The sequence below is a fragment of the Archocentrus centrarchus genome, chromosome 14, assembly GCF_007364275.1.
Source record: "Archocentrus centrarchus isolate MPI-CPG fArcCen1 chromosome 14, fArcCen1, whole genome shotgun sequence".
In the NCBI taxonomy this organism is placed as follows: Eukaryota; Metazoa; Chordata; class Actinopteri; order Cichliformes; family Cichlidae; genus Archocentrus; species Archocentrus centrarchus.
This window is the reverse complement of record NC_044359.1, coordinates 20,309,348-20,334,722: the sequence shown is the minus strand read 5'-3', so window position 1 is coordinate 20,334,722 and position 25,375 is coordinate 20,309,348. Positions and strand designations below refer to the sequence as shown.

Here is a 25,375-nt window from a genome sequence, read left to right as displayed (position 1 = left end):
TTATGCAATGAGATCATTAAAGTTGCATTACCTGCCAACAGTGTCCTGGCCCCTGAACGCTCACTAGTCATGGATTGGACCACACAAATCTATGGCAGGTGTGTTCAGCGACAAAGAGAATGGGCCTCTGGGGCACGGAAGTACCATCAGTCCAGATACTGTAAAGGCAGTGAGTCAGTCTCACCTTATTTGACAAACCTAATTCTAATCTTTGCTCTCCAAACTAAGCCTGAACCCTGAAAAGGCAGTCTGGACCCTGTGGGGACCACAATTTTTCTCCCCAGGGGTACACAAGTCCACATGGGTTTAAGTCACCATGTGGCACTGGGGACCTAAATCTTTCACGTGGGTGAAAAAAAAAAAAAAAATTAGTCACCTTTAGCGATCCACAGCACCTCTGCAACTGCAATTTATGGACACAGCATCCAAAATGGTCTCTAGCTGGACAGTGGGTGAAAGGAAAGCTCTGGCAGTGGGTGCTGGAGTTGAGGGATGATTTCTGTGGCCTGGCCCTTTTGGCTGCCACTCAGATTCTTTGTTAAATGTTTTACTACACAGCGGACAGTTTGCTCATCCTGAGTCCTGGTTTTTCTCAAGCCATGCCTCATGAAGCCAGCCGTTATTAAAACCGCATTTTCTGATCAGAAAATCAAATTTATATCTTGTCGGAGCGACAGCTTCCACCGAGTCTGATGCTCTGGCGTCCCCATTCGGGGACACATTAATTGACAAGATCGGTCTCCTCAAACACACCAATGACATTTTTTTTCCACCAGTTGTTAATCAAACTGCATACTCTTTTCCAAAATTTCTAGGTCCATATTTCCCAAAAATCCAGACCTGGAAAAAACTACTTTAAAATCTTGTGGTGTTTTTATTTTACTGAGGACAGCAAGAACCCTGTTTGAAAGCAAATCAGTTATTTTCTTACCTTTAAACATAAAATGTCTTCAACCAGATCTTTGACAGAGACATGCTAATGTTAAAATAGATATTCTCACTGACTTCACTGAAGAGAAATTGGCCTGCGTGTTACCACTATAGAGAAGTGCGTCATATACCTTGTGAAGAAGTACAAAGTAAAGAGGAACTGGTGTTTTGTCCCTGCCCCCTCAAGTTTCTGCTTAATTTATTTAGGAAGCCATTATTTCCAATTTAGATATATATATATTTTTTGCTGCATGCACATAAACTGCTACAGCACAAATCATTGATAACCAGCTTAATGTTTTCCCAGGATATGCCTAGCTGAACAATCTCATGAGCAAATATCAGTCTGGCTTAAACCAAACCCTAATATGATCATAAGTGGATCATCTCATAATAGGAGGACTGACTGAGGGGCAATAAAAAATAACTTAGGATATTAGGCTTGAGACAACAAACAGTAACGGGAAGCTCTTTTCTCAAAAGCTTTCAGTACAGCTGATTGTACATTGATTGTAAATGTGCATGTGATGATTCTGTATCTCCCTGGTTTAAAATCTATTAGCGGTACAGGACGCATCATCATAACATTCCTGTGTGTTCTGTGTGAGCCGGTTCAGATCCTTATTTCTTTGCATAAAGTTACTATAAAAAAGCCTAAAGCTGAGTCCATCATTATGATGCCATTCGTTTTCTAACATAATAAGGACAAACAGCACTTCCAAAGCAGCAGATCGCTGTTCATAGAGACGCTGCTCGACATTCTTTTCAAGCATGCAGCATGACACATCAGTTATCATTTGCCCTGTACAAATACTCCAAATATGCATGCACTCGCCTACATGTCAGATGGAGCAGCGGTTGATAGAAACCATGCTTGACCCCCCCTGATGCTCCCCCGAGCCATAGTTTGACCACTACTTCAACACTTTGAATTAAATGGCATCAATAAAGGACTGCACAGAATGTGATTTGGTCATGATTTACATCTTTATGATCTGGTTGTTTGTCTTCCCAAATTAGAGAAAGTTGTTTGTTCGATGAAATCTATTGTCACTTAGGATGAATAAAAATAATAAGCAGAATGAAAGTTTCTTTGTCTCTCTCTGTAGCTGTAGGTTCAGTCGTGTGACGCAGGCATGCAACTGATGCTCTCCAGGATTTTTTTTTAAGCTGTAGTGCATCTGCAAAGATCACCGGGAGGTTGCTGCCTGCTTTCTTCCGCAGATACTCCCGTGGTACAAGAGCCAGTCTCCATCCCTGAGAAACTTAATAATACATGCAGACAGCAGTGTTTAATACTGCGTCTCAGAACTCAGCCTTTGGGCGGTAATGACCTCAGTGTTAAGCTCACACGTTAAAACAGTTTATTTTAGTGCTAAGCAAGTGTCAGAAGTGATGACAATATCTGGCTCTTGATTTTGTCACAAAAAAAACCTGAAACTCTTGAGCAGGAAGGGGAAAGTACCTTTACACCATGGAGCAGCACAAATGGTCCTCCGGTCAAAAAAATAAGCTTTGGTAAATGTAATGTCTTTCATGTTTGAGTTTCAGTGCACAGACTAGTGCAGATTCAGATTTTCATGCTGCAGCACTGTTTTCAAATGGATACAATGAAAGTGGAGCATTTAGCTGTGTCCATCTAAAGTTTGAGGCCTTTACCTGCAAGCAGGATTTGTGACATCACAAAGATGCCAGCCCTGGTCCATCAGTCATCTTACAAATGGGAAGTGGAAACCTGAGGCACAAACACATATAGGATTATTCTGTCATATCTAAAGTTTAAACATTTAAAATGAAAACTGGATTTTTTTTTTTAGTAAAATAAGAGGCATATGCTTTATTTTTTAGTAATTTCTAAGCCAATAATTGTAACTTTTATCAGACGACTATTCTTCAAAGCAAATTATTGTTATAAATATACCAAACATATATGACCTGGTGAAAATCTTAATGTATTATATGTCTTTGTAAAGTGCACCAGATTCACTTTGAAGGTCCATTACTGCTCTGGGCTCGGTGGTTTAACTGATGACAGTAAGTGAGTTCCACATCTGTGTTGAGTCCAGGACAAGGTTAATGCGCCTCTTGTGTACAACGTGAGGACACAAGCGGAAGTCAGGGGAGAGTCGAATTAAACATGCACCGTTTTGGGGAAGTCATGACCGCTTGACTTATTCTGCACGGCTCGTGCAAGTCTACGTCCTGTGAAACAGGAAGAGATGCCTGACTTTTGAACTCTGAGAGGATGTGTGTCGTCATCGTTTGTACACTACACTTATGGGAGACTGGCTGCCACGCTGCAGGGTGAATGAGCAGATTTTAACTTTGTGAAAGTGACTCGTAATTACCGCTGACGGTGCTGCCATTTCAAGTGTTTGATGGCAAAGGGAAAGGTAGCCTCCTGATCAAGACGATTGAGATTTGATCTGACTTCCCTTTGGGTGAAGCTGCAGCAATCGGCTTAACAGCTTAGCAGCAATTAGACCTGATCAGTGGAAAAAGTTACTGCAACTCCATCACGTCAGGTTGCAGCAGTTGTTTAGACCTGCAACTTCATTCTGTGCTTGGTATCTTTCAAAGACCAGACTAAAGTTGTGAAACACCTCACTTGTCTCCACATATGTATGCAAGTCAAAACACTTGTCACTGTTTTGACACGAGGCAATAAAATGACACACAGTTTGACTCAGGCATCTTTTAGAAATTGTCCCGCTTCACAGGTCGAGGTCGGCTCCTCTAATGTCACCGTCTATCCTTATAGTTAAAAGCTGCCTTGCCGATTCTTAACCACAAGGTCTAAATCAGCTCCTAACAGTGATTGATTTGGGTAAATTTAAAGCCAGGCTCAGTCTCACTCTCATTATTGATCGCACACAGTCCTGCTACATTAGAGATCAGGTTGCATTCCTGCTCTGCCTCCGAATATGTGACATCGAGCTGGAGCAGCTGCAGTGCTTTCAAGAGAGTAAATGTGTATTAATGTGGCTGGATCTGACTCAGAAAATGAGTTCATTCTAATGCCCAACACTTGCACCCAGCTTCCTCAATCTCCCTCATGGACCCACTGCCACACTGCAGACAGTGAACTGGGCCAAGTCCTTCTAAGTAGATGATGCACTCTCTTTTTTTGTGATGTGTTTTATCCCTCTTTTTAATTCAAACTGTTTTGCAAACGTCAGTCTGAGCTATTGGTCCCCAAAGACACATAAGCCTCCATCCACGCTGGCACCTGGTGCTCAGAGGGACGATTTTAACAAAGAGGATAGCTATCAAGGCGACAAGAAAAACAGCAGGTTTTTGGCGAATCTCAAAAAACATCTGCCGTTACTGTGAGCAATATTTTGCAGCGACACAGGTACTTAAGCCATCAAGTATGACCTGTCGGAGCCTGTCAGGAAATTTCCATGGATTTTTGCCTTAAATTTTATACATGCATCGTCACTAATGGAACAAAAGCTTGTTTTTAGTCTTGCTCTAATTGTGTTTTTTGCAGAACTTCAAGGTGAGGCTGACAGGAGAGGAGTGATTAGTCAAAGCTGTTGTTGGAAATTACTTTCTTTATACCAATTGAAGCATGTTTTTGTTGTATCAGTCATTTTAAGTCATTGTGACAATGTCAACTCCCCATGGAATGTTAAAAATTTACAGTAAAAATAAACATGTTTACAGCCTGGTAAAACGGGTGGTTTGGGTCTCTTTAGATAATTTCCCTCTTTGTGACTGTAAAGGGATCACTTTTTTTTTAAGGTTAGGGATGTGAATGCTTTGAGTGACAACTACCAGCTGCAGCTTGTAGGCTTCACCGTGATTGTGTTTGCAGTGGATCTGTGTCTGTGATGTGTCCATGTAATCTATGGATGCGGCTTGCTAACCAAATTGCTAGCGTGAGCTAATAATTCAGCCTGCCACTCTTTCTTTCAAATTTTGCTGCAAAAAAACAAAACAAACAAACAAAAAAACAACATTACAGCCAGCCACTAAAATTGAGGCTCCAAAACAATTTACAAAATTAACAGATGATGTCATAATGACTATGTCCATCTTTTATCTACAGTCTATGACATCAACACTATCTCCTTGGTCTGTTGTTCTGTCAGAGAAGTGTATTATTAGCTCAGTGGGAAGTTAAATGACCAGTGAGCAAAAAATGCCATTTTTTGCTTGCATCAGCTCTGCTGCATGGCACTGTTATGACTATATAAAGAGGTACAGACTTCCTCTAAACTCCATAGATAGTAAGGGCCACTAATCACAATGTAACAGCTTTAATTTCAAGGAGACTTGTCTTCCTTCACACGAGTCCCTCAAAGATTGAAAATAAGTCTGTTACATTATTAATAGGATGGAGTAAAAAGGGGCGAGGCTTACCATGTTAATTATTCATTGTTTGGTTGCTCCCTTGTCCATCCACATTCAAGCACACACACCGGCACTGGAACTTTATTTGTTATTTTTTTTAATCTAAGTCCATGTCTGACTTCCCTCTGTTTGCGTGTCTCTTGTCTCAGAGTAAGAAAGTATGGTTAAGGTCATCTAATGTTTGACTTCAGTGGCGTCTGGTCCAGTTTCAGTTCATTTTTTGGCTGTCTTGGCTGTGGGGGGGGGGGGGGGGGCGAGGCTTTCCTTAGGAAAAGCTGCTAAAATTGAAGAAGAGGTTGAATAAAAGTACAAATCTGGAAGTTTCGCAAATCAGTGCATTTAGACTTTGGCTTATATTATTTTGATTCAATGGCCCACCTTAATGCAAAGAGGAAGTATGCTCAGAAAAGCCTTTCCTACAATGTTAAAACCTACAGTAACTTCCTCTAGTACTAAACAGTGTAACATAAAACCAATGCACTCTCAAGTACAAATTTTCTTTCTATCACAACCTTCATGTTGTTCGGCCACAGTTAAATAATGCAACTTAACTCATTCCATTGTTTGACATGCTATTTGCCATGACATCAACACTGTGTGCTGGCAGAGCACTGCCACTTCCTGTAAATCTGAAAATACACCTTGTGGCGCACCACGAGAGCGACAAAGGCAGAGAGGTTTAAGGCGCAGATGTGAGAGGTATTTGAGAGTGTGTCAAAGAGTGTGTCTTTGTGTGCCTTTGCTGACTCTATAAAATAGTATCCTTATAGATGTGGCACACTGTCCACACAGAGACAGGAAGAGCAGCTGTCCCTCTGCAAATGCCCCGTTTCTGTGTGTGTGGGCGTATGTGACAGAGAAAGGAACTGACCCTCAGCTTCATGACTGTATCTATTATACTGAGCTCAACGGTTCACTGTTACCCCTCTGTCATCTGTGCAACCAGCTCTGCAGCAGAGGAAAAGAGATTGCTCAATATTGCTTTAATAGCAAACTGAAGTGTGACTGTACCTTGTCTACTTTCAGAGGAAGAGACACTGACCTCTGCTTCCTCACTGTCCCTGTTATACAAGGAAATGTGTGCACATGAAATAGCTGTAATGCCAATGCCCTAATTCATCACACATTTTAAGCTTAAAAATCTTTGTTTATTGGAGCAAATCGAACCAAAAGCCATCTTCACTCACTCTCAATAAGCTTTGCTTATGACTCGGGGATGTACGTGTGTGGAAAGGCCACGTCTAAATGGTCACCATCAAACTTACAAGCTACACTGGCTCCATCTACACTCATTATGAGCTCAGAGGACACAAATTGCTACCATTATTTGGAGAAATAGACTAATCCCTCTCACAGATGCACAGGCATCTGTAAAGCCTCACATCAAGTGATTCTCTCTGCTTTTCGAGCTATGCTTTTAATACAGAAATCAAGCTGAACCCAAGTTGCAAACACTAAAAATACGAGGGAGTTACGCGTGGTGTCACTCGTTATTTGTACTTTCCCCTCGATAATACTGTTTTGTCTTTGTGTTAAAATATTAAAATAAGTGATCCACAATTATGAATATCAATATATTTGAATCTCTGTTCCCACTCAGGCTGAGAGCAAATGGACAGCTGTACTATTATTTTGCACATGTGACCAACGCAGAAACCTTGCTGCAGTTTACAGCCCCTCCTCTGCCTGGTGGCCCTTGTGTTATTTACACCAGCAGCACTGCACCTTCTGACCTAGATAGGAAAAAAAAAAAAAAAAAAGAGCAGCTCATACACCAATATGTTAACTGTGGTGACGCAGACACCGACTTATTTACTGAAGCATTTTCTGTGATGCTATGTGCGTAGGGGACAGTCAGAAGAAGGAACATGTTCTGTACATCTGTGGCTTTCCCGTTGTGAATGAAAATACACGCTGTGCATTCTGGGAAGTGTGCAGCAATGCCTGCGTGGTGATTCACTGAGCCATTACAGACAGAACCTGCTCAAATATAAAGTTTAGAAGTGTATGCCTGGAGCTAACATTATTATCCCCCCACCCCAATTCTTTCCTTTGCGACCGCAAGGCGCATATTTGTGTCACATTAATAAAAATGACTTAGAATAAGGGGAAATATGGCAGAAGCTAAATACAAAAACACCAGTCGAACCCTCCTCCCCTCTATGCCTGTAAGGTCACATCTCTCAGTTTCCTGCATGCGGTCGCTGTTGGGCCCCACAGAGAGACAATGCGGTGCTGTAAGGTATCTGCTCAAACTGCTCTTACTTCTTTATTTGCCTTTAACGCGCAAATGAAATGGACGAGAATGCAACTTCCTTTTCATATCTGTGATGGTGCAAAGAGGCTCTTCAGTCTGAAATAAAATACAAATGGCGATCTTTAACCTTTCAACATTATCCCCCAGAATATAATTCTTTATGAGGGTATTTTTAAACTCCTATCAGCGCTGGAAATGTTTTCTGCTTTTTGATCTCTATCGACCGAGTATGGCAATGAGGTGACGTTGACGGTCCCAGTCTGCTTTCAGTGGCTCTGAATACCCTGGAGTGCACTTCTCCTGTAATAGCAATGAGAACAATGAGAAGGAGCCACTGCACTGCTTAATGGTTTAATGTATGTATGACATAACTGAGAGGGACTTTGTGATTTGCTACAATAAGCTTGAATATATTTCTGGAAGGGGGCATTTTTGCAACATGGATAAAATGTGGGATTTTATTCATGTGGGCTGTGTTGACAGCAGATGCTTACATAAATATGTCTCATGAAGATAGCAGCTTCCATATATTTTAGGACTATTACATCAGGGCCTTGTTGTTAGACATGCCCGGCTCTCGTAAAATTTCTCTCTCTCTGCACAGAAGACATGATACTCATCAGAACAATTACGACATCATTTATTTAAACAGGTCTAAAGCACGATTCACCGGCAGTGATTATGTTCTTCCTACGTGAAGGACTGATTTCTCACTTCATCCTTGATTTCACACTCAAACAGCTGATGGATTTTGTGAGGGGAGGTTTTGAAAGTCAGAAAATTTTTCCTTGTGTAATTTTGAAAATCTAACAAAATTGTCTCATGCACACAGAAGTGCATGTGGCAAAATCACAGAGGGACATTTTAATAACTTAAGTATTTCAGTGCTTATTTTGAAGAAGACAATACCCCGTGAGAATTGACTCCCTAAATGGTAAAACTCTCACTGAATATTTGTCATACTGATTTATCTCAATTGTGCAGTCCTACTTTAGCTGACGCTCTGAATCATGAGTCATTCTCCTACATTTTTCAATTTTTTATGCTGCTTTCTATTTGTGCAATGGAATAGTTAGAGAATGGCAAAAGCCTTGAAAGAGGTCTGATCTTCCAGTAAGATCACTGGTCAGGAGTGGGCAGATGACAGCAGAGAGCACAAACTAAGAGGATCCACCTTGTGCCTCACGCTGCCAGCATCCTGCCATCCGATGTGAGGAAGTCTCCACCTCCAACAGCCCTTCCTAACTGAGCCCCCACAGGGAGCCTGCTGGGGTGTAGCCATGCAAAATGGCTCCAAATGAGAGGAGTGACATAATGCTGAGTAAGACCAGGACAAAATCTGCCCAGTAACCTTGCGATATGTTTATCTGAATCACAGTAACTGAGTGCAAAACCAGATAAAAGTCACTTTGATCAAATAGGGGCGCTTTGTGATGCAGAGCAAATTGAAAGTAACACTTTTGCAGCCTGCATACTGTCAGAGGAGGACTGCTGATTTTTAACTGTTGTCATCTATTTGCTCTGTGGACAAAGGAGTCATGATTTCATTCTGTGCAGAAACAAGGTGCACAATGTGAGGCAAACCCGAACCTATCAGCTACATTGTTTCTGATATCAGAGGTTACGGTTGGAATAAACAGTAACTGAAGGAGTGCAGGATAAATTTATGGCATCGTCAATAAGGAACAATACGAGCTGACAGCTGAATCTGCATCCACATGACGTTCACATGTATAGAGCCGGGCTCTCTTGGCTCTTGTTTGGTTCAGGAAATGAAAGTGGGCCGATCAATTCAAGAGTCTTCCGCGACTCTGCTCCCCGCCTACTCAACCTGGTACAGAATGAGTCCCACTGAGGACACCTCTCACAGGAAAGGACACACAGGTTGCTGAGTTTAAAACACACAACACATAGACACACACACACACAGTGTCAGGGCTGCTCTCTGTACTCTTTTGGTCCTGGATATTTCAGTTTCTATCTATGAACACAGGCAAAAACAAAGTTTCAGGTTACAGGTGACTTTTGGGATTTGAGAGTTTATGTTAAATGTGTCAGATAACCAAAGTTATTCAAATAGAAACTTCATAAGGATGGACTATCAAGGGGGTCCAGGCCAGAACAGACTCTATGATGTCCTCATATCCTGGAAGCCACCATATACCAAACTGGAGCTGAGTCAGATAATTAGTGAATCAACTGTAGCAGATGTGAGGACTCATTAATCATAAAGTAATGCCATGATGAGCCGGTTTTCTTTTTATAGTGCTGGTAAATTAATTGTGTGTGTGTGTGTGTGTGTGTGTGTGTGTGGGCTTGAATACATCTGCACAATGTATTTTTGTATTTTTCTTAATTTTCTAATATGAAAAATTAATTAATACTGAAAATACTCATCAGTTGCCGCCCCAATCCAGTGCATCTCATCTTCCATCTTCACTCACAGACAAGGCTCTAACTCTGAAGCAGCAGCAGGCAGACATATAACTATTTGAGGTGATTTGATTATGGAAACTAATGAAAAACAACTGATGCTAATTGCTACACTACTTTACCAACAGAGTGAGTTTCACATCAGAAAACACACTTCCTGGAAAGAAGGCAAGAAATCCAGCAGTTTGCTTTATTTGGCTAAGCAGAACGCAAACTAGATGGCCAAGAGACACAAAGGCTCCCTGTTACACTGGCGCTGCTATCCTTTTAAATGACATTTTTGCTTCTGTGCAACTGCTCCACTAAAATACACAGGAGCATTCAGATTTTTGAAGGGGGCCTTTTCACTTTTATCATTTAGGCAAGGCCGAGCCTGAGGATTCTGCTGTTTTGATACGCTGTAAGTGCAGCGCAGTGGATGGCAGCAGAACAAAAGTCATCTGAAGCTGAGCTGGATGAGCAGGCGGCACACTGTGGGCACCATTATGCCGGTGCACTTCATGCAGACATCTTTAACCGTTGACATAATAAATACCTGCAGGTCGAGTAAAGCAAGGTGGATTTCCATTCAGTGCACTGTCCAGCCAAAAGTTGAGACTGTAGAAAAATATCACACCCTCTCCTGGCCAGGATGATGCTTTAAGGTCACATCCAGTCATCACACATCCTTCCTTTCATCCAGTCAGGTCAAACTGCATTTTATCATTTAAAAAGCTAATATGAACCACAGTGAATACCACAGTGGATGAGCAGCCAGGCAGCTCAATGTAAATTAAATGGCCCGTCCTTTGAGTGCACTGGCTTATGTAAGCTGCTGCTGCTTGTCTTCCCCTCGCTCAGCTCTTCATCCCTGCTCTTCTTTCCCTACAGCAGCCCATCCAGCCCCTGAAACCCTAACGTCTCATAAACACACGGCCCCATCTTAAATGAGAGAGTGCGGTGGGTTTTGCAGGGGGTGAGGAGAGGATGGGGACGGTGGGGAGAGCCTGACTCCTGCATCCCTCATTTTCACTGCCACCTTGAAAAACAACACCCCAATCCCGGTTGTGCTTCTCCATTCCATCATTGTCTGTGCACATCAGTGGTGTTACAATCCTCTTTATCCACACAAATCCCAGCCCACTGCAGACCGACGGCTTTTTAGTCTTTGAAAATATGTATCTGGAACAAATCCTGATCCTCTTTTTGTTCCTGCATCTTCTTTCTTTCTGTCTCTCTTTCATTCTATGAGTGTCCCTCCATCAATCCTTCCCCCCTCTCTCTCGCTCTCTCTCCTCCCTCCACCTTGCCCTCATCTCTGAGTCCTGCGGCCACAAGCGCTCTACGCCAAGGTTTCGCAGTGCCTTCCTGACAATGTCATAGCACCGTTTTTAAGACAATCCTGCCTCGTTAAAGATCGCACAATGGAGAGACACAGGGTAGATGATGAGGAGGGGGTTAGTGCTGGGAGAGGAGGAGGAGGAGGAGGAGGAGGGGAGAAGGGCAGGCCTGGGATGAAATGCGACAAAGGTTGCGAGCTGGATTCAAATCTACAATGTGGTGTGTAAATGGTATGTACAGGAGACCTTAGCTCACTGAATAAAATCCATTTTTAAAGAGGGGGACAACAACACAATGGGCAGAGAGGAAGAGGGAGGACAAGCTGCAAGATATCATGATGCCAACCCATTATTTTATATCCTCTACTGCTCTCACACATTGTCTCTGGTTGGATGGTATGACTATCAGAGCATATGCATGCCGACACAGAGGTATGTGGCACACAGGGTGTGCAGATCCATCAATCTGAATTCATTATCTTCTGGAAGAGGACACGGGAAGCAGTGTGAATGTAAATTCCTAATACAGAAAGAAAAGGCTTACCTCCACATTTCAGTCCTGCTCAACCCTGTCTCGTTTCATCCTGTTTCTCTCTGCCGACTCCCTCCCCTTCTCTCCCCATGACAGCATTTTTCTGCTATCTATCTCCACGGTGAGGCTCTTTCTCCTCCTCCCTCAGTTCCTCCTGTCTGATCTTCTCTTCCTCTCTCCAAAAATAAAATAAAACAACGGCACACGCACGCACACTTCCCGATCTCTGTGTCTACCGGCTCCTCTATTCTGTTGTTAAAGTCAAGGGGCAGGTTGATTTGCGCTGTCCTCCTCCCTCTTTCTTCCTCTCGTGCTGATTCTATTCCATTCACATCACACTAAAGCCAACCCCCTCTTTCTCCTCCTCCCCCCTTCTCTCTCTCTCTCGCTCGCTGTCTCTCTCTCGTGCACACACAGCTTCACCCGGCCTCTCTCTCTCAGCCCCCCCCTCCTCCTCTCCTTGTCACAGAGAGGTTGAGGCAGTGGAGGATGGACAGCAACGTCCAAGTGGAGAGCTCTGCGTTTCTTACGCTGGAATTTAAAAGACCTCCCCGGCCAGGAGAATGAATTAAAAAAAATTTGCTGATTCAAATGCCCAAGATGCTCATATAACAGTAAGACATGCACAAGCAGCAATGTGGCAGACCCGATGCTGATGCAATGTTGTATCAAGACTGTCACCTCCTAGCATTTCTCCACCTTTCTCTGACTAATTTATTGATGGAAACAGGCGCTCACGACAACAAACATGTTCATTTAAAGTGTCACTCTCCCCTGCCAGCACTCAAATTTCTGCACAAGAGAGATAAAGGCGCACAACCTCAGAGGCAAAGGTGAAAAATGGCAGTTTGTGCGTGCATGTGTGTGTCACAGTGTTTATTTGCAGAGGCCTCTGCGTACAAACGTACTCAGTGTGCTGGGAGACCATAACAAACAATCAGCCTCCTTAAGAACAATGAGAGCACAGGATACACAACAACACAGCTTTGGCTCTCCTCCCTCATCAGCCCCTGCAGCGTCTTTAAAAGCACATACCTGTGAATTTGGATAAACCATTACATGATGCTCAGGTGAGGAGATGCTGTATCTCGCTGCTTAACCTACACAGCAGTAGAGCCAAGTGTCCGGCACCATCCCCCTAATTACTGCACGGAGTTTTGTCCCGGCTGTACCATATGTTGCTGTGTGTGTGTTACGAGGTCAGCGGCTCTGGTCTGGGGTTGGGGGCAGGGGCGGGGAGGAGAGGAGAGGAGTGGAGAGGAGAGGCTTGCGTTATTGGTAGTGTGTGTCTTGAAGAGATAAGAAAAATAAAAACAGAGGCAGGAGCTGAGAGCAGAGAAAACAGTTTTTCTTGCAAACAAACATACCTCTTTGTGCCCTCATGAGGGGTCAGGAGGTGTTTTTGGAGAAGGGCGCTTCCCTTACTGTCTGTTTAAACCAGAGACATCAGCAAAATAAGCCAATGAAAAAGTCTAAGTGTTCATTGTGGTGTCAAAATTTGACACATAATTTCATGAATATCTAACAATGTAATAATAACCATGAATAAGAAAGATTAAAGTAAATTCAAGCTATAACTATTCTTACATTTCAGAAGGGAATAACATCGGGCATTAAATCCAATTCTAATCCAATCTGCACTTGAATTCCTGGTAAATATATATCTTTAAATATTTAGTTTGCAGTGCTGGAGCATGATTTGTGATGGCCTGAACCAACAGTGTGTTTTTAGAAACCAAACAGCCCCACAACTCTCAGTGCCACAGTGACACCATGTGGAAATCTATCGTTATGCTCAGTGGCCTACTGCATTTTATGAGACACTACTGTCAAGCAGTTTGAAACAATTACAAGCGATGGGCTCTCCCCATCCTTCAACATAATAATGACCAAATCTGACTCTTAAAACTAAAGACTAGTAAAATACAGCTATAACAAAGGCTGCTTTTAGTCCAAATTACTCCAAATTTGACTGTTCTTAATGAAGAATCCAACTGTTATGAACCTATCACACATTCTCTGTGTCTACCGCTTATCAGAGTAAAAATAACCAAGGCCCAAAATAAACTTTTGGCCCATAAAGTACAAAAATCTGCCAGCACTCAGACTGAGGGAAACTAGAAGTCAGGAAAAGGATATCAGTGTGAAATGCCTCTTTGTCCTCATGGGGAGCAGTGTGGCTCTGCCAGGTGCACAGAGACAGAATGTGTGTGCTGTGATGTTGACAGAGCTGCCGTGTAACAAAGTTTCAGAGAACAGATGCTGATAATTTAAACCTGACTTGCAGAAATTAAGACAGCATCAGGCCTGAGCGCTGCCAACATGCACTTTTAAGCAGATCATTGATCGGCCCAAAGCAGCTGCCGGGGAAACGTGTTCAATAAATGAGGCCTCCTGCAGAGAAAGAGGTATAATCCATTAAAGGTTTAACACATCTAGAGGGTAGACTACGTGCCATGTTCAGCTGTGTGTTGGTCAGCAACATAAAAAAGCAACCATGCACTCTAAAAACAAAACACCATCATGTCACGCATGCCAAAGTGCACCTCTGCTTTTTTTATATTAATTTAATTTTGCAGCTTGGGTTACCAAATTTGATCCAGTGCAGTTGTCCACTCGTTGTTGTGTCACTCATCGCTGCGAGCTCCTCTGGACCTTCCTGCGGTCTGAACGTCAACGCAAAATTTCTCACTGGTAAGGAATTGACAATGCTGCCCCCTGGCGGTAACGATCTACACTGAAACTCCATGATAGGAGATTAAACGGGTGTTGCGCCAAAGAAATGATTTCCGGTGTTTGTTTTTTTTAATGCCTAATATGTTTGCTTAAATTGGTAAACAGGCTGTAGTCAAAAGTGTTTACAAATATATTAAATTAAATAAAGACCTGTTTTGCAAGTATCTTTATGACAATGTGTTATTGTACCTACATTATAATCAATCCATGATAACCCGTGAGGTTATGTTGCCCAGAGCTCTCTTGAAAAAGGCATTTTTAATGTCAAAGACACTTTTTACTGTGATAACTAAAGAATATATGAAAGTCACTTTGCCAAAGAGTGATTGCAGCTTCTATCTTGTGACAGGAATGTTTTTTTCTGGCTCAAAATGACTTAATATCATTCCTGAGAGATATGTTTGAGATGTGTTTGACAAAGGCCAACAAGTTATTTACAACAGTTTAAATACCAGCAATCACTTTTAGGCAGACGATCACGGGCCACCTACAGCCCATCTTGACCTCAAGAGGCCCAGACCAGTAAAGCGGCTGCATAATAATGTACATTATAAAAGTATTCCATCATATTTTCGCATTTTAAAGGTGAAGAAGTGCAATTAGATGAGTAACCAAACCATAGCTGAGATTTCTACAAAGCTGAAAGCACAAGAACAAGTAGCCCCCCCCCGAAAAAAAAAAAAAATTCACTTCTGCCGTTGTAAAAAAATACTTTAAAAATTGTAGCTGTGTAATATGAGCACCACCTAAAAATTAAACTGGAGTAATTAATAACATTTTTTTTACACTTTGCAAAGCCATCATGTGGGCTGCCAGACTGCTTGTTTGAGCCTCCTGGTTTTAACTGTGCAGCATTTATGTCTGGAAAACAACATATTCTGACATGAACTACATTTATTTATGTAAAAATGTAACTTATTTTAGATGCAAACTAACACACTCTTTGCACTGTGTGTGTCCTTCAGGCTTCAGTCATTTTCACTCAGAGTTTAGCACCGCTTGACTTTGTAACCTGGACACACACCTGAAACTGTCAGGCCAGGACAAACACAAAGAAGACACTTTTGTTTTTTAAATCAATTCAACCTGCTTTTTTTTTTCTTTTTTGTTTATATCAAACATTTAAATGCTCTCAAGTGTTTCACATAAAGATTTACTAAATCATTTAAACAGAGTAGATTTTACATCCTTTTCTGACATGTAAACATAAAACACAAACTGAAGGTAAAATATCACTTTTAGGTCTTTTTTAACATTGTGCAGCCTGTTAGAGAACATTGAGTAAAAAAAGAAAGACACCTGTACATAAATTTTACATTCCTTAAAGTTCAACATGGCTTCTGTCTTCAGTATGTACAGACGCAGGGAATTTTACTCAGGGAGGTGAATGATATGCATCACTGATGGGGAAAAAAAGAAATATTGGCCTGAATGATCACATACCAAGAGCATAAATATCTGCACGCATTTAAAATACAGAGAAATCAAAGGAAAAGCTACTTTAGTGAAAGAGAAGCCTGAACAGACCATGTAACATAACTGATGCCTAGTTTTGAGTTCTGCAAAATAAATAATCCAAATGTTTTGGGCTGTTCACTTTCAGAAGTGAGCCTAATAAACTGACACTAGAAACAGCATGATGCATTATTATTATTATTAGCTAAGAAACATTAATATTCAGGCACTCGAAGAAAAACAAAACTTTCCCCAAAAAGTGTCTTATTGTACAATCCCTCTCTTTCCACTCAAAATAAACATCTGCTTCAGTCACTGGTCAGAGAGAGAGTGGAAAAGTGTCCACGGTCTGCTCATCAATGGGTATCATTTAGCTTTCAATAACTGTTCAGTCTCTTACACCCAGGAAAAGGCTTTGGAGAGGGCCTGAAGCCTTAGCCTTTAACTACCCCCCCCCCCCAAAAAAACCCAAAAAAGCAAAAACACACTTTTCATTTTGGAGTGTTGTTCAGGCATTAGTTCCATTTCTTAAATATGACTTTAGCTAAAAAAAAAAAAAAAAAAACATACAAAACAAAAAAACCCTAAAGTCAAATCTTTTTTTGGGAATACAAATAATTCTGACAACATTTGAACATGGCAGGTGGAAGGGATGCAGACATGGTGCTGACAAAAAGAAACGAGGAGGAAACAGATGTTCTTGGTGAGTTTTACAAAATGCGGATTTATCAGCAGATGAAGCAGTTCACCGAAGGATCGGAAATTATTGTCTATAAAAACAACCATTCAGTGGTTTGTGCGTTTGCAATTATACACTGTTAGACACCTTATTGTCATTTTTAATGCACTGTTTTGGTCATAAACAGGATCTTTTACACAGTAGAAGGTGTGTTGTGTTTTGGCGGTGTTACCATTACCAGTCTCTCTCCTTTTCTCAAGTTTGACAGCCTTTTTAGATTCACAATATATAATGAATAAAAAAAAAAAATAAAAAAAAAAGTTCACTGTTTATTGAAGAGAGCTCCTGGGTTCAAAAAGGTTCTTGATAAGAAAGACACAAAAACCTTCGTCTGATCCACCGTTTGCTTCAGGTCGGCTGTCCTGGTTCAGGCTGAATATTCAGTGGACCAGCTCAGGACTCTACCACTTGCCCCTTTTGCTCCAGTCCTTTGGAGTGAAATGAAGGCATTTAGGATCTATGCGCAGGTGCCTCTTCTGCATTGCTCTCTCATGTCCATCCACAATGTCCTCTGACAGAGTCAGAATGTACTGACCCTGCATTCAAGAAACCAGTCAGCACACATTAATCAGTGATGACAGCTTTTAAACAAGACAATGTGTTGCAATTTCAGCTGTATTAACATGTAATTTCATCACTCAGAGTCAAAAGTGTCAGAATGTCTTTTTTCTCTTTTCACACAGTGCACAGCCTCCTGTTAACCACAGGAATCACACTGCACATGTGCAAACAGCCCATTCACAAAGGTGCTAAAGCTCCACTCCATCCACTCACTAAACAGAGTAGAGGCAGAGGTGTGGCTGCGGTGTGGGACCAAGACCTCCCACTCCAATTATCGTTTTTTACCCCCCACAAAGTCATGAGATTAAGATTTTTCCTTTTTGAAAGCCACAAAAGGAACGTAAAAAGTCTACAACAATACGGCAAACTGAAGCACAGCGATCACTGCTGTGAGAGAGGGATGTTGTGTGCTTAAGCTTACGCAAATGAGTAAGAGCCTTCCGCTGGATTGGAAGTCTGGGTTCAGTAACTGAACTCTGGACAGAAATAAATGAAACATTTAAAGAGTCCTATGTGCAGGTGCAGCTCTAACTCATATCTTTGGGCTTCAGGTTTGACTTTTAAACTGGAATTTGTGTAAAGACGAAAGTGGGACATTCATTTCTGTACCGTACAGAAGATTATAAATAAATAATGTAAAAATGACTCAGAGCAGCTAGGCAGGACTTTTGAGATTTTTTTAAATATATGATTGATGTGGTTGTAACTGTTTAATAACTTCTCAACTGCAAATAATAAACATAATCTGTAGTTTGGTTAATGAGGCTGCAATGTTCGGTCTCTAAAGCTACATCCACACGATTCGCTTGTCACGCATCACTTTGAAGCTAACGGCTGGTCACTCCGCTGGTCACGCCGCTCTGACATATTTACTACCAGATCACACATCAATCAGCAGTGTTCTTTAATCTCATTGGTTGCCGCTTCAGTTGCTCGCCTGGAAGTTGAGAAATCTCTGGCCACGCCCACATCCCCTTTACCAGTGGTTATTTTGGCTGCAGATGTGTGAAGTCACAGACTGGTCACCAGGTCGCTTCCAATGTGGACGCAGCTCAAGTAATTTATGATTTTTTTTTTTTTAAATCTTCAATGAAATAACTTTGTGACCTAATGTTGAATATAGTGAACTAATATTCAGCCTCTTTCATCTGGTTAAGGAGAAGAGCCAAACCAAAGAGCAAGAATGAGGTACGTTTAATAAAACTGTACACATTTAATTTTCTAGTCGTACCAAAATGAAAGTTTTTCTATTTATTTAGATGAATAAAGATTTTTTTATCCACTGTGCACACAGCTGAACTCAGATGTTAGAATTCAGCAAACTGATTTCTTTGTTGAAAACAATATGTCACATATCTGATTCATTAAGCTGAAGAGTTCAAGGTTAGCTTCAGTTTGTTTCTATAGTTAGCAGAGCATTTCACATCTAATTAGAAGAACAGTAAATTTACAGTTGGTGCTCATCTCTCACCTTGTAATAGTTGATTAAGTTGAGGTACTGAAGTGTTGAAATAACATCTTCTTTCTTTACACTTGTGATCTCGCTGATCTCACTGTGGATACAAAGAATCATTACATTTCAGTTCTAAACGCCTTTTTCAACTACAGTAAACGAATCAGAGCATTTACATACTTGATGGTGATCTGTGGTCTTTCTCCATTGTCAGGTTTAAGGTCCATTAGTATTTCCAAGATAGTTTGGGACCAGTAGGAACGATAGGACAAGAGACCAAGATCAGAAAGCGGCTTTTCAGGAGTTCCCGTCTTCCCCTCTACTTTGGACAGCTCATAACCTGGCACGTACAATAAACAGATCATTACAAGAGGTGACTTGAACACAGAAATGTTCAAAAAATCCAACAACAAACTGATCATACTACACTTACTGAACTCAATGAGCAGTTTGCCATAACCTCTCCGCTGGTAAGGCGGCAAGGTGAGGATGCAGGCAACGTTGTAATCTTCAGTCGATTCCTTTTCCTGCACAAAGGGAAGAAAAATGTTGTTTAGCTTTGGAAACCCCTGCTTACACGGAGGACTGCTTCCTGTTATGATTGCACTGTCACACTGTAAAAAAAAAAAAAAAAAATTCTCTGCCTAATATGTGTACCTTGGAGAAGTAGCCCACTATGTGGAAGCCTTTGGAGTCGTACTCGGTCATTACGTAGAAGAGGAAAGGGTCTGTGTCGTAATACAGTGTTTTGTGGTCAAGGAAACACTTCGCAAGTAAACACAGGTTCTGGGAATAATTCTGGAAAAATATAAGACATCTATTAACCAGAAATAAACAACAATAAAAATCTGGTAAGAGGGAAACATTTTTTTAAAAAAAAACGAAGCATCACACCACTAACTTTGTTTTTCCTGCCGTCGATCTCAAAGAAGGAGATGGTGCCTTTGCGGTAGATCTCATTGCCTGGAGGATGCCTTAGATTACATTTGGTCTGTTGAAAGACAATGACAGTAATGCAAATCCAAGAAGCACACATTTCGGGCTTAAGCTGGTAACATAACTAAGAGGTTTAAAGTCTTACTAAATGCCTCTGAAGACACTTGAGGCTTTTGAGGTACTTGAGACAGAATTCACAGAGGTAGAGGATGGGCAGCGAGGTGAGTTCCTGTGGGTACGGAGAGAAGTACCAGGGCTTCAATCTGTGCCGTCCTAACTCTATACACTCTATGTTCTTCATCCGGGTGACGATGTCGTCGTGGCTGCGATCAGACACTAAACTGCCCGTCATGCGGGGTGCAGTGGGGATGCCATCCGAGCTGTCCTGGGAATCCTGGTGGTAGAAAATGTGGACATTACACAGATTACACATATGTGCAGCAGTTATTCTCAAGCGCTCCAAATGTGTTCAAACAAAAAGCTGATTGATCACATGATTGATCACAGATTTATTTAAAAAAAGTAACATGAGTAATCAAAGTACATGTTTAGTCCAAAAAGACTAAACTTGGGTCTGAGGTAAACAGCACCTCTGTTTTATTGGACCCACTAAGGCACAGTTGAATTTGGACAGCAACACACAATCAATGGGCAATAATAGGAAATTAAACAGACCTCTGGTGGTGGCAGAAAGACACTGGCACTTTGAGGGTTGCTATACTGCAAAACCTTTATCATCTAGCAGAAAAAGACACAAAAACACGGGCTTTGGGAAACTAAAGAGGGGAATAAAATGATTCTTATTGACACTGAACAGGTTGATTAAGGGGCAGCCTGAAAGCAGTAATGATCTTCAGTACATTGTTGTGACTTTTAGTACAATCCAGGGTGGCTGCATGAGGAGCCTGCCAGCTTTACTGGTAATCATAATAATAGAAACAGACATGTTAGACAGCGAATGAAGTGTGGGGAAAAAGAGCAAACACAAACATTCATTTCATGTAGATCTGACAGATTTGTTAATGTTTATGATGAACCCACGGGCCACTGCCATCAGTGACGATGTGAGAATGCCGAGGGTCAGCATGTAACAGTCCAGTGACAATACAGCTGAGCTGCTTGTGTACACGCAGCTTGATAGAGGAAACTGAAAATCCAGTGAAGGCCTTGATTTGGTCTTTTTTTTTTTTTTAATATATATTTTTAGTGTGTTTTGTGTTTCAGATCTTCCGCTGGGTTATAACTAGAAACCTCTCAAAACCAAAAAACACTGCAGATTAGTTGTCAAAGATCATAAACTTTTTTTTCCCCAGACATAAAACTATAAATACAGGCTCTTCATATAATGTGGTGCCAGATTCTTGGTTTGTGCTCTGTGGGCTGCACATAATTCACATCAAATATATAATAAATATTGAGCTGGATTTCAACACGGCATAAAAAATGGCCACAAATCAACTCCAATACACAGACCCACACAGGAGCAGATGCTGAAAAATGACAATGTATGAAAGCACAACGTACAGCCTCCAGTATTTGCCAGCATGTTATAGGTTACTGTGTCCATTAGCTAGACTGAAAATTATGATAATGTAATCAAAAAACCGTCATTAAAGTCATTAAACAAAGAAGCCATCACCAAATAGTTGCAAATGTAATTCGCTGCTTTAAGCACAATGACAAACATAAGCTGAGAACACATCCACAAATGAAACAGCACTAATGAAATGTTTTGTGGTGGTTAGAAGGATGACAGTGGGTGAGAAATGAAAAGGGAAACACACACACACACACACACACACACACACACACACACACACACACACACACACACACACACACACACACACACAAAGTGTTAAGAAAGGGGGATGTTGAAGGATGACAGAATTCACTTTTTATTAAACATTTTCATCATTATGATTGCACATGGATGGGATTTACTTTTAGATCATATACTTGTTTAATGCAGTTTAATGCCATGTGCAGTGGTTTTTGACATTTTATACTGTTACAGCTTTAGCCCCCTAAAGCTGATTATACTTTTCCTTTTTTTCCTGTCATATACACCTTTACAGACCTGGATGCTCAGAACAAAAATGGCCAAACTTTCAAAGCCCAGCATATGTACAAGTAATGCCTGTGAGGCAAAAGCTCAGGTTTTAACACACTTCTGCTTTCTACTCTTAGATCTGCATGATGACAGTGACAGAGGATATCCCTAAACTGGTCATCAGAGAGACACAGAAGCTGTTTTTATTTTCAAGGGGCAGCCAATCAAAAGAAAGCTTGCTTAAATGGAGGGGAAATGACCCTAAAATGTCTTGTTTCAGACAGAGGATGAACTGAGGGACTGCACCGAGGAAAAATAAGGATTATATTGAACTTTGACTCATGCAAAGCTACTCTATTAGATTCCAAGAATTCAAATATGGTGCTGGAAATGAGCACAATAGGTCCCCTTTAAAATAAACAGATGAACTGGAGAATGACCCTGTGAGTGAACTTTTACATACTGCACATGTATTTTAGCTTTGCAAAATACATCCTAACACAATTCTACAAAACCCAACGCAGACAGACACCAAATTTACACACTGAAAAATGAGGACAATAACCTGATTGCAAACATGAAATAAAAGTGACATACCTCGTCAGTTCCCCCACAATTAGCTTTCCTTTTCCTTCCGGGCTGAGTGGGGATGAGTCGTCGGGCGGTGCCGTTCTGCTGTCAGTAAGACATTAAAAGATGTTCATGATCAACTGAAAAAAAGAGACACTAACTCAAACATGTAATAACCTAAGAGGATTTTATTTACCGTTGTGAGCTCATGGTCTTCGCGGGACTTAAAGGTGGGCGTCTCTCTCACAGCAGGAAAAACAGATGCCTGAGTGGCTTCAGCTGAACTTGGCAGGGAGGGCACAGGGGGGGCCGGGGATACCTGAGGAGCCAAGGGGACGGGCTCTACTTTCCTCTTCTGCGGCAAACAAACAGTGTTAAATATTCAGCTTTAAATGAGTAAGAGCAAATCAAACAACTGAATCTGAATTTTTATTTCAGCCTGAGCAGAAGTTTATGTTTGAGTTTTTGAAATGTAAACAAATGTCATAATTAAAAGCTGGGGACTCCATTTGTCCTCAATGAAGAGTGACATCTTAATATAAAGGTGCCTTTTCAACAGTTTGTTTACTGACAGACCTAAGACTGTCTGTTTAATAGCCACAGCAAATCAATTACCACCCCCAAATTTCTGATCTCCAGGTTAACCAATGCAAATGCACCCCATTAAACCTGGTATTAATATGTGATGGCAACAGACGGGCTGCAGCTGCACTGGGTTGCACTTCAACTATAAATACACATCTTCATTTGGAAATTCTATATACTGTATACATACTGTATTAAACCTCTTCAAGATGCGACTTACACAACTGGATCCTCCTCTTACTTTATGCTATGGCTCTCTATAGCTTTCCATGCAGTGCAGTACAACAGTGGCACCATCACACCAGGTTTAAAAAAGGTCTCAGTAATTTGTGGAATGGGTAAATTCTACTTGTACCGGTGTGGGGAGGGTTTTGCCTCTGGATGGAGCTGTGGCAGGTGGTAGGTTGAGCTCTATACTCTTCCTCTGAATTGAACAGAAAGGAAGAGAAGGAAGGGGGTTAAAACTGGCAAAATTCATCTTAACCCTCAGGTCAATACTCAGGGATTCACTTCACACAAATTCTAACTAAAGATTTAATAATTAAAAACACCATGAACACAGGATGTAACTCAGACACTGTTTAAAAAAGGTTTCTGTGGCAGCTGTTTGATTCAACATTTGAAATAAAGCAGTACTAACACACAAATTTAAGAGTGAAAACAGAGGATATCGATGTTTTGTTACATGAAGGGTCCTCTGTAACATGACGCTAGCTTTAATTAAAAAAAAAAAAAAAGTTCTTATGGCTGCATTTCCTGTGGGTATATCGTAACAAACAATTGATCAAACAGCATGCAATACAGTAAAGCTTATCAGTTATCATCATACAGGTTTTTCTATAAACTGAGTAATAATTACATAACACTGGAACTAAGACTGACATAATGTTTTAAACCAGTGAGAATCTTGAATCAATGCAAAAGCTAGCTGATTACTGCCAATTTTATCAACTAATCAGGTCCACTAGTCCAACATGCAGCCACATTTTCACAATGACTCAGTTACACATTAATTATAGTTAGATGTAATTACGACATTTCAAGTGGCCTGTGTAGTCCTTACCACTTCTCTCTCCGGAGAACTAGGACGGGAACCTGGAAGACCGTTCTTGGTTGGTGTTTTAGCTTCTTTCTTAGGGAACTGAAGCTTCTTCATGTCCAGCCTGTCCGTTGTGACCCACTCATCCAGGCGTTTGTTGACTTATACACACACACACACAAACACAAACACACACAAGAACACAATGGTGATGTGTGAAGATATTTAGCTCACAAGGTGACAATAACAATGTGTAGGTGAATATGATGAGATTCTGAATTGATCCAAATATGCCTAACATGAAGCTTGGAATCTTAATCAATAACTTGACAATCAATAATTAGCTTTGGTTTGTTTTTACTGAACTGGGCTCTGAAACAAACCTTGAGAAAAAAACTGCATAAAAGGGACACAAACTATACTCACAGTCAATGTAGTGAACATAGTAGAGCTTTCTCGCAGAGACTTCCTTCACACTCAGAATTTCAGCCAGTGCTGTAAGAAAGCAGAGAAGCCACATTTTAACTGAACTGTACTTAAATGATCATCACTGTTGTGATGTATTTCCATGAAACAGCTAAACCACTGTAGATTTACCATACTTAATGCATACACGTAGAAAGTGGGATAAGTTACTGCTTAGATTTGAAGGCTAAAAATAAACCAAAAGTTTGCAAAGTCTACGTGGACATGAGACTTAAAATGTCCTAAAATACAAGCATTTATGCTGAGATCTCAGGACGCTGCCACAATTAGCTTTATTAAGATTAGAAGCAGCGTTGTAATTAATAAACTATCAATAAATAAACTTTTTTATTTTCTTTGCGGAAACCTGCCAAAATAAACAGTGGCAACAGCTTACTATGCACCAAACTGAGTCCCGAGAGAGTAAGAGACAGACCCTGATAAAGTCGCTCTCAGATTTGTAAACATCACTGATGCCACATGGATTTCGTCCGGTTTTTCTCTATTAATTAAATACTTAAAAACTAAATCAAACTAAGACTTTACCATTTAATTTGTGACAGAATGGCAGCAGTTTTCACAAATTTCTAAATTTAATTCATTCACACCGTACAGCTGCGCGAATCATCTGTGGCTACGGTGTTTACAGCGCTTTAACTGGAGGCCGTGGCTTCTACTAACAACAGCTGAGCCGCGCTCCTTAGCATTAGCTTAGCACTGGGGGAAAAACGGACAATACTTACGCCATTCGTCTTCGTGTTCTTGGTTTTTACGAAGAACCGGTAGGCGACAGCCTTCCACAATCTCGACCTGTAAATAACACATTAATTGTATCATAAAACTGGTCAATGTGCCTAAAATAACATTATATCGCTCTTAAACCTACCGACGATGAGTTGTCCGCCATTTTCGTCATCTGTGCGAGCAGCAGCGGGGTGTTGTGGGAAAATGCC

At 41.1% G+C, this 25,375-nt stretch overlaps 2 protein-coding genes across 7 annotated transcripts in view; both read right to left on the bottom strand.

Moving 5' to 3' along the window:
- The window catches only part of sipa1 (signal-induced proliferation-associated 1), a 33,163-nt gene extending 21,037 nt beyond the window's left edge, over positions 1-12,126 (bottom strand). For 2 of the 3 annotated variants that reach the window (XM_030745622.1, XM_030745626.1), the window contains exon 1: positions 11,843-12,126. The gene's annotated coding sequence lies outside the window, so the exon portion shown is untranslated. Of the gene's footprint in view, positions 1-2,589; positions 2,666-11,842 lie in introns of all 3 variants that reach the window. The other variant, XM_030745624.1, reaches the window with a different exon arrangement.
- A 4,532-nt stretch (positions 12,127-16,658) lies between these two features.
- On the bottom strand, positions 16,659-25,375 carry LOC115792152 (histone acetyltransferase KAT5). Of its 4 annotated transcripts, none has more exons than XM_030746570.1 (15): positions 25,309-25,375; positions 25,166-25,232; positions 24,384-24,452; positions 23,982-24,118; positions 23,268-23,342; positions 22,530-22,688; positions 22,361-22,438; positions 20,386-20,448; positions 19,856-20,104; positions 19,676-19,765; positions 19,432-19,572; positions 19,208-19,301; positions 18,955-19,114; positions 18,793-18,874; positions 16,659-17,296 (listed from the first exon to the last, which is right to left on the bottom strand). In XM_030746570.1, the coding sequence occupies exons 1-15, from the start codon at positions 25,336-25,338 to the stop codon at positions 17,162-17,164; spliced, it is 1,629 nt and encodes a 542-aa protein (XP_030602430.1). In that variant the 5' UTR covers positions 25,339-25,375; the 3' UTR covers positions 16,659-17,161. The 4 variants fall into 4 exon arrangements, with proteins under 4 accessions (XP_030602430.1, XP_030602431.1, XP_030602433.1 ...); XM_030746571.1 differs by having other exon boundaries at positions 22,361-22,435; XM_030746573.1 differs by having other exon boundaries at positions 23,274-23,342.

What these genes read in the sequence shown, in the direction of transcription:
- LOC115792152 (XM_030746570.1), bottom strand. Translation starts at nt 25,338, where the DNA reads ATGACGAAAATGGCGGACAACTCATCGTCG. An exon ending in GTTCTCCGGAGAGAGAAGTG is followed by an intron (nt 23,343 to 23,981) that starts GTAAGGACTACA and finishes TGTTCAATTCAG; the next exon opens with AGGAAGAGTATAGAGCTCAA. An exon ending in ATTGTGGGGGAACTGACGAG is followed by an intron (nt 20,449 to 22,360) that starts GTATGTCACTTT and finishes TTTTTCTGCTAG; the next exon opens with ATGATAAAGGTTTTGCAGTA.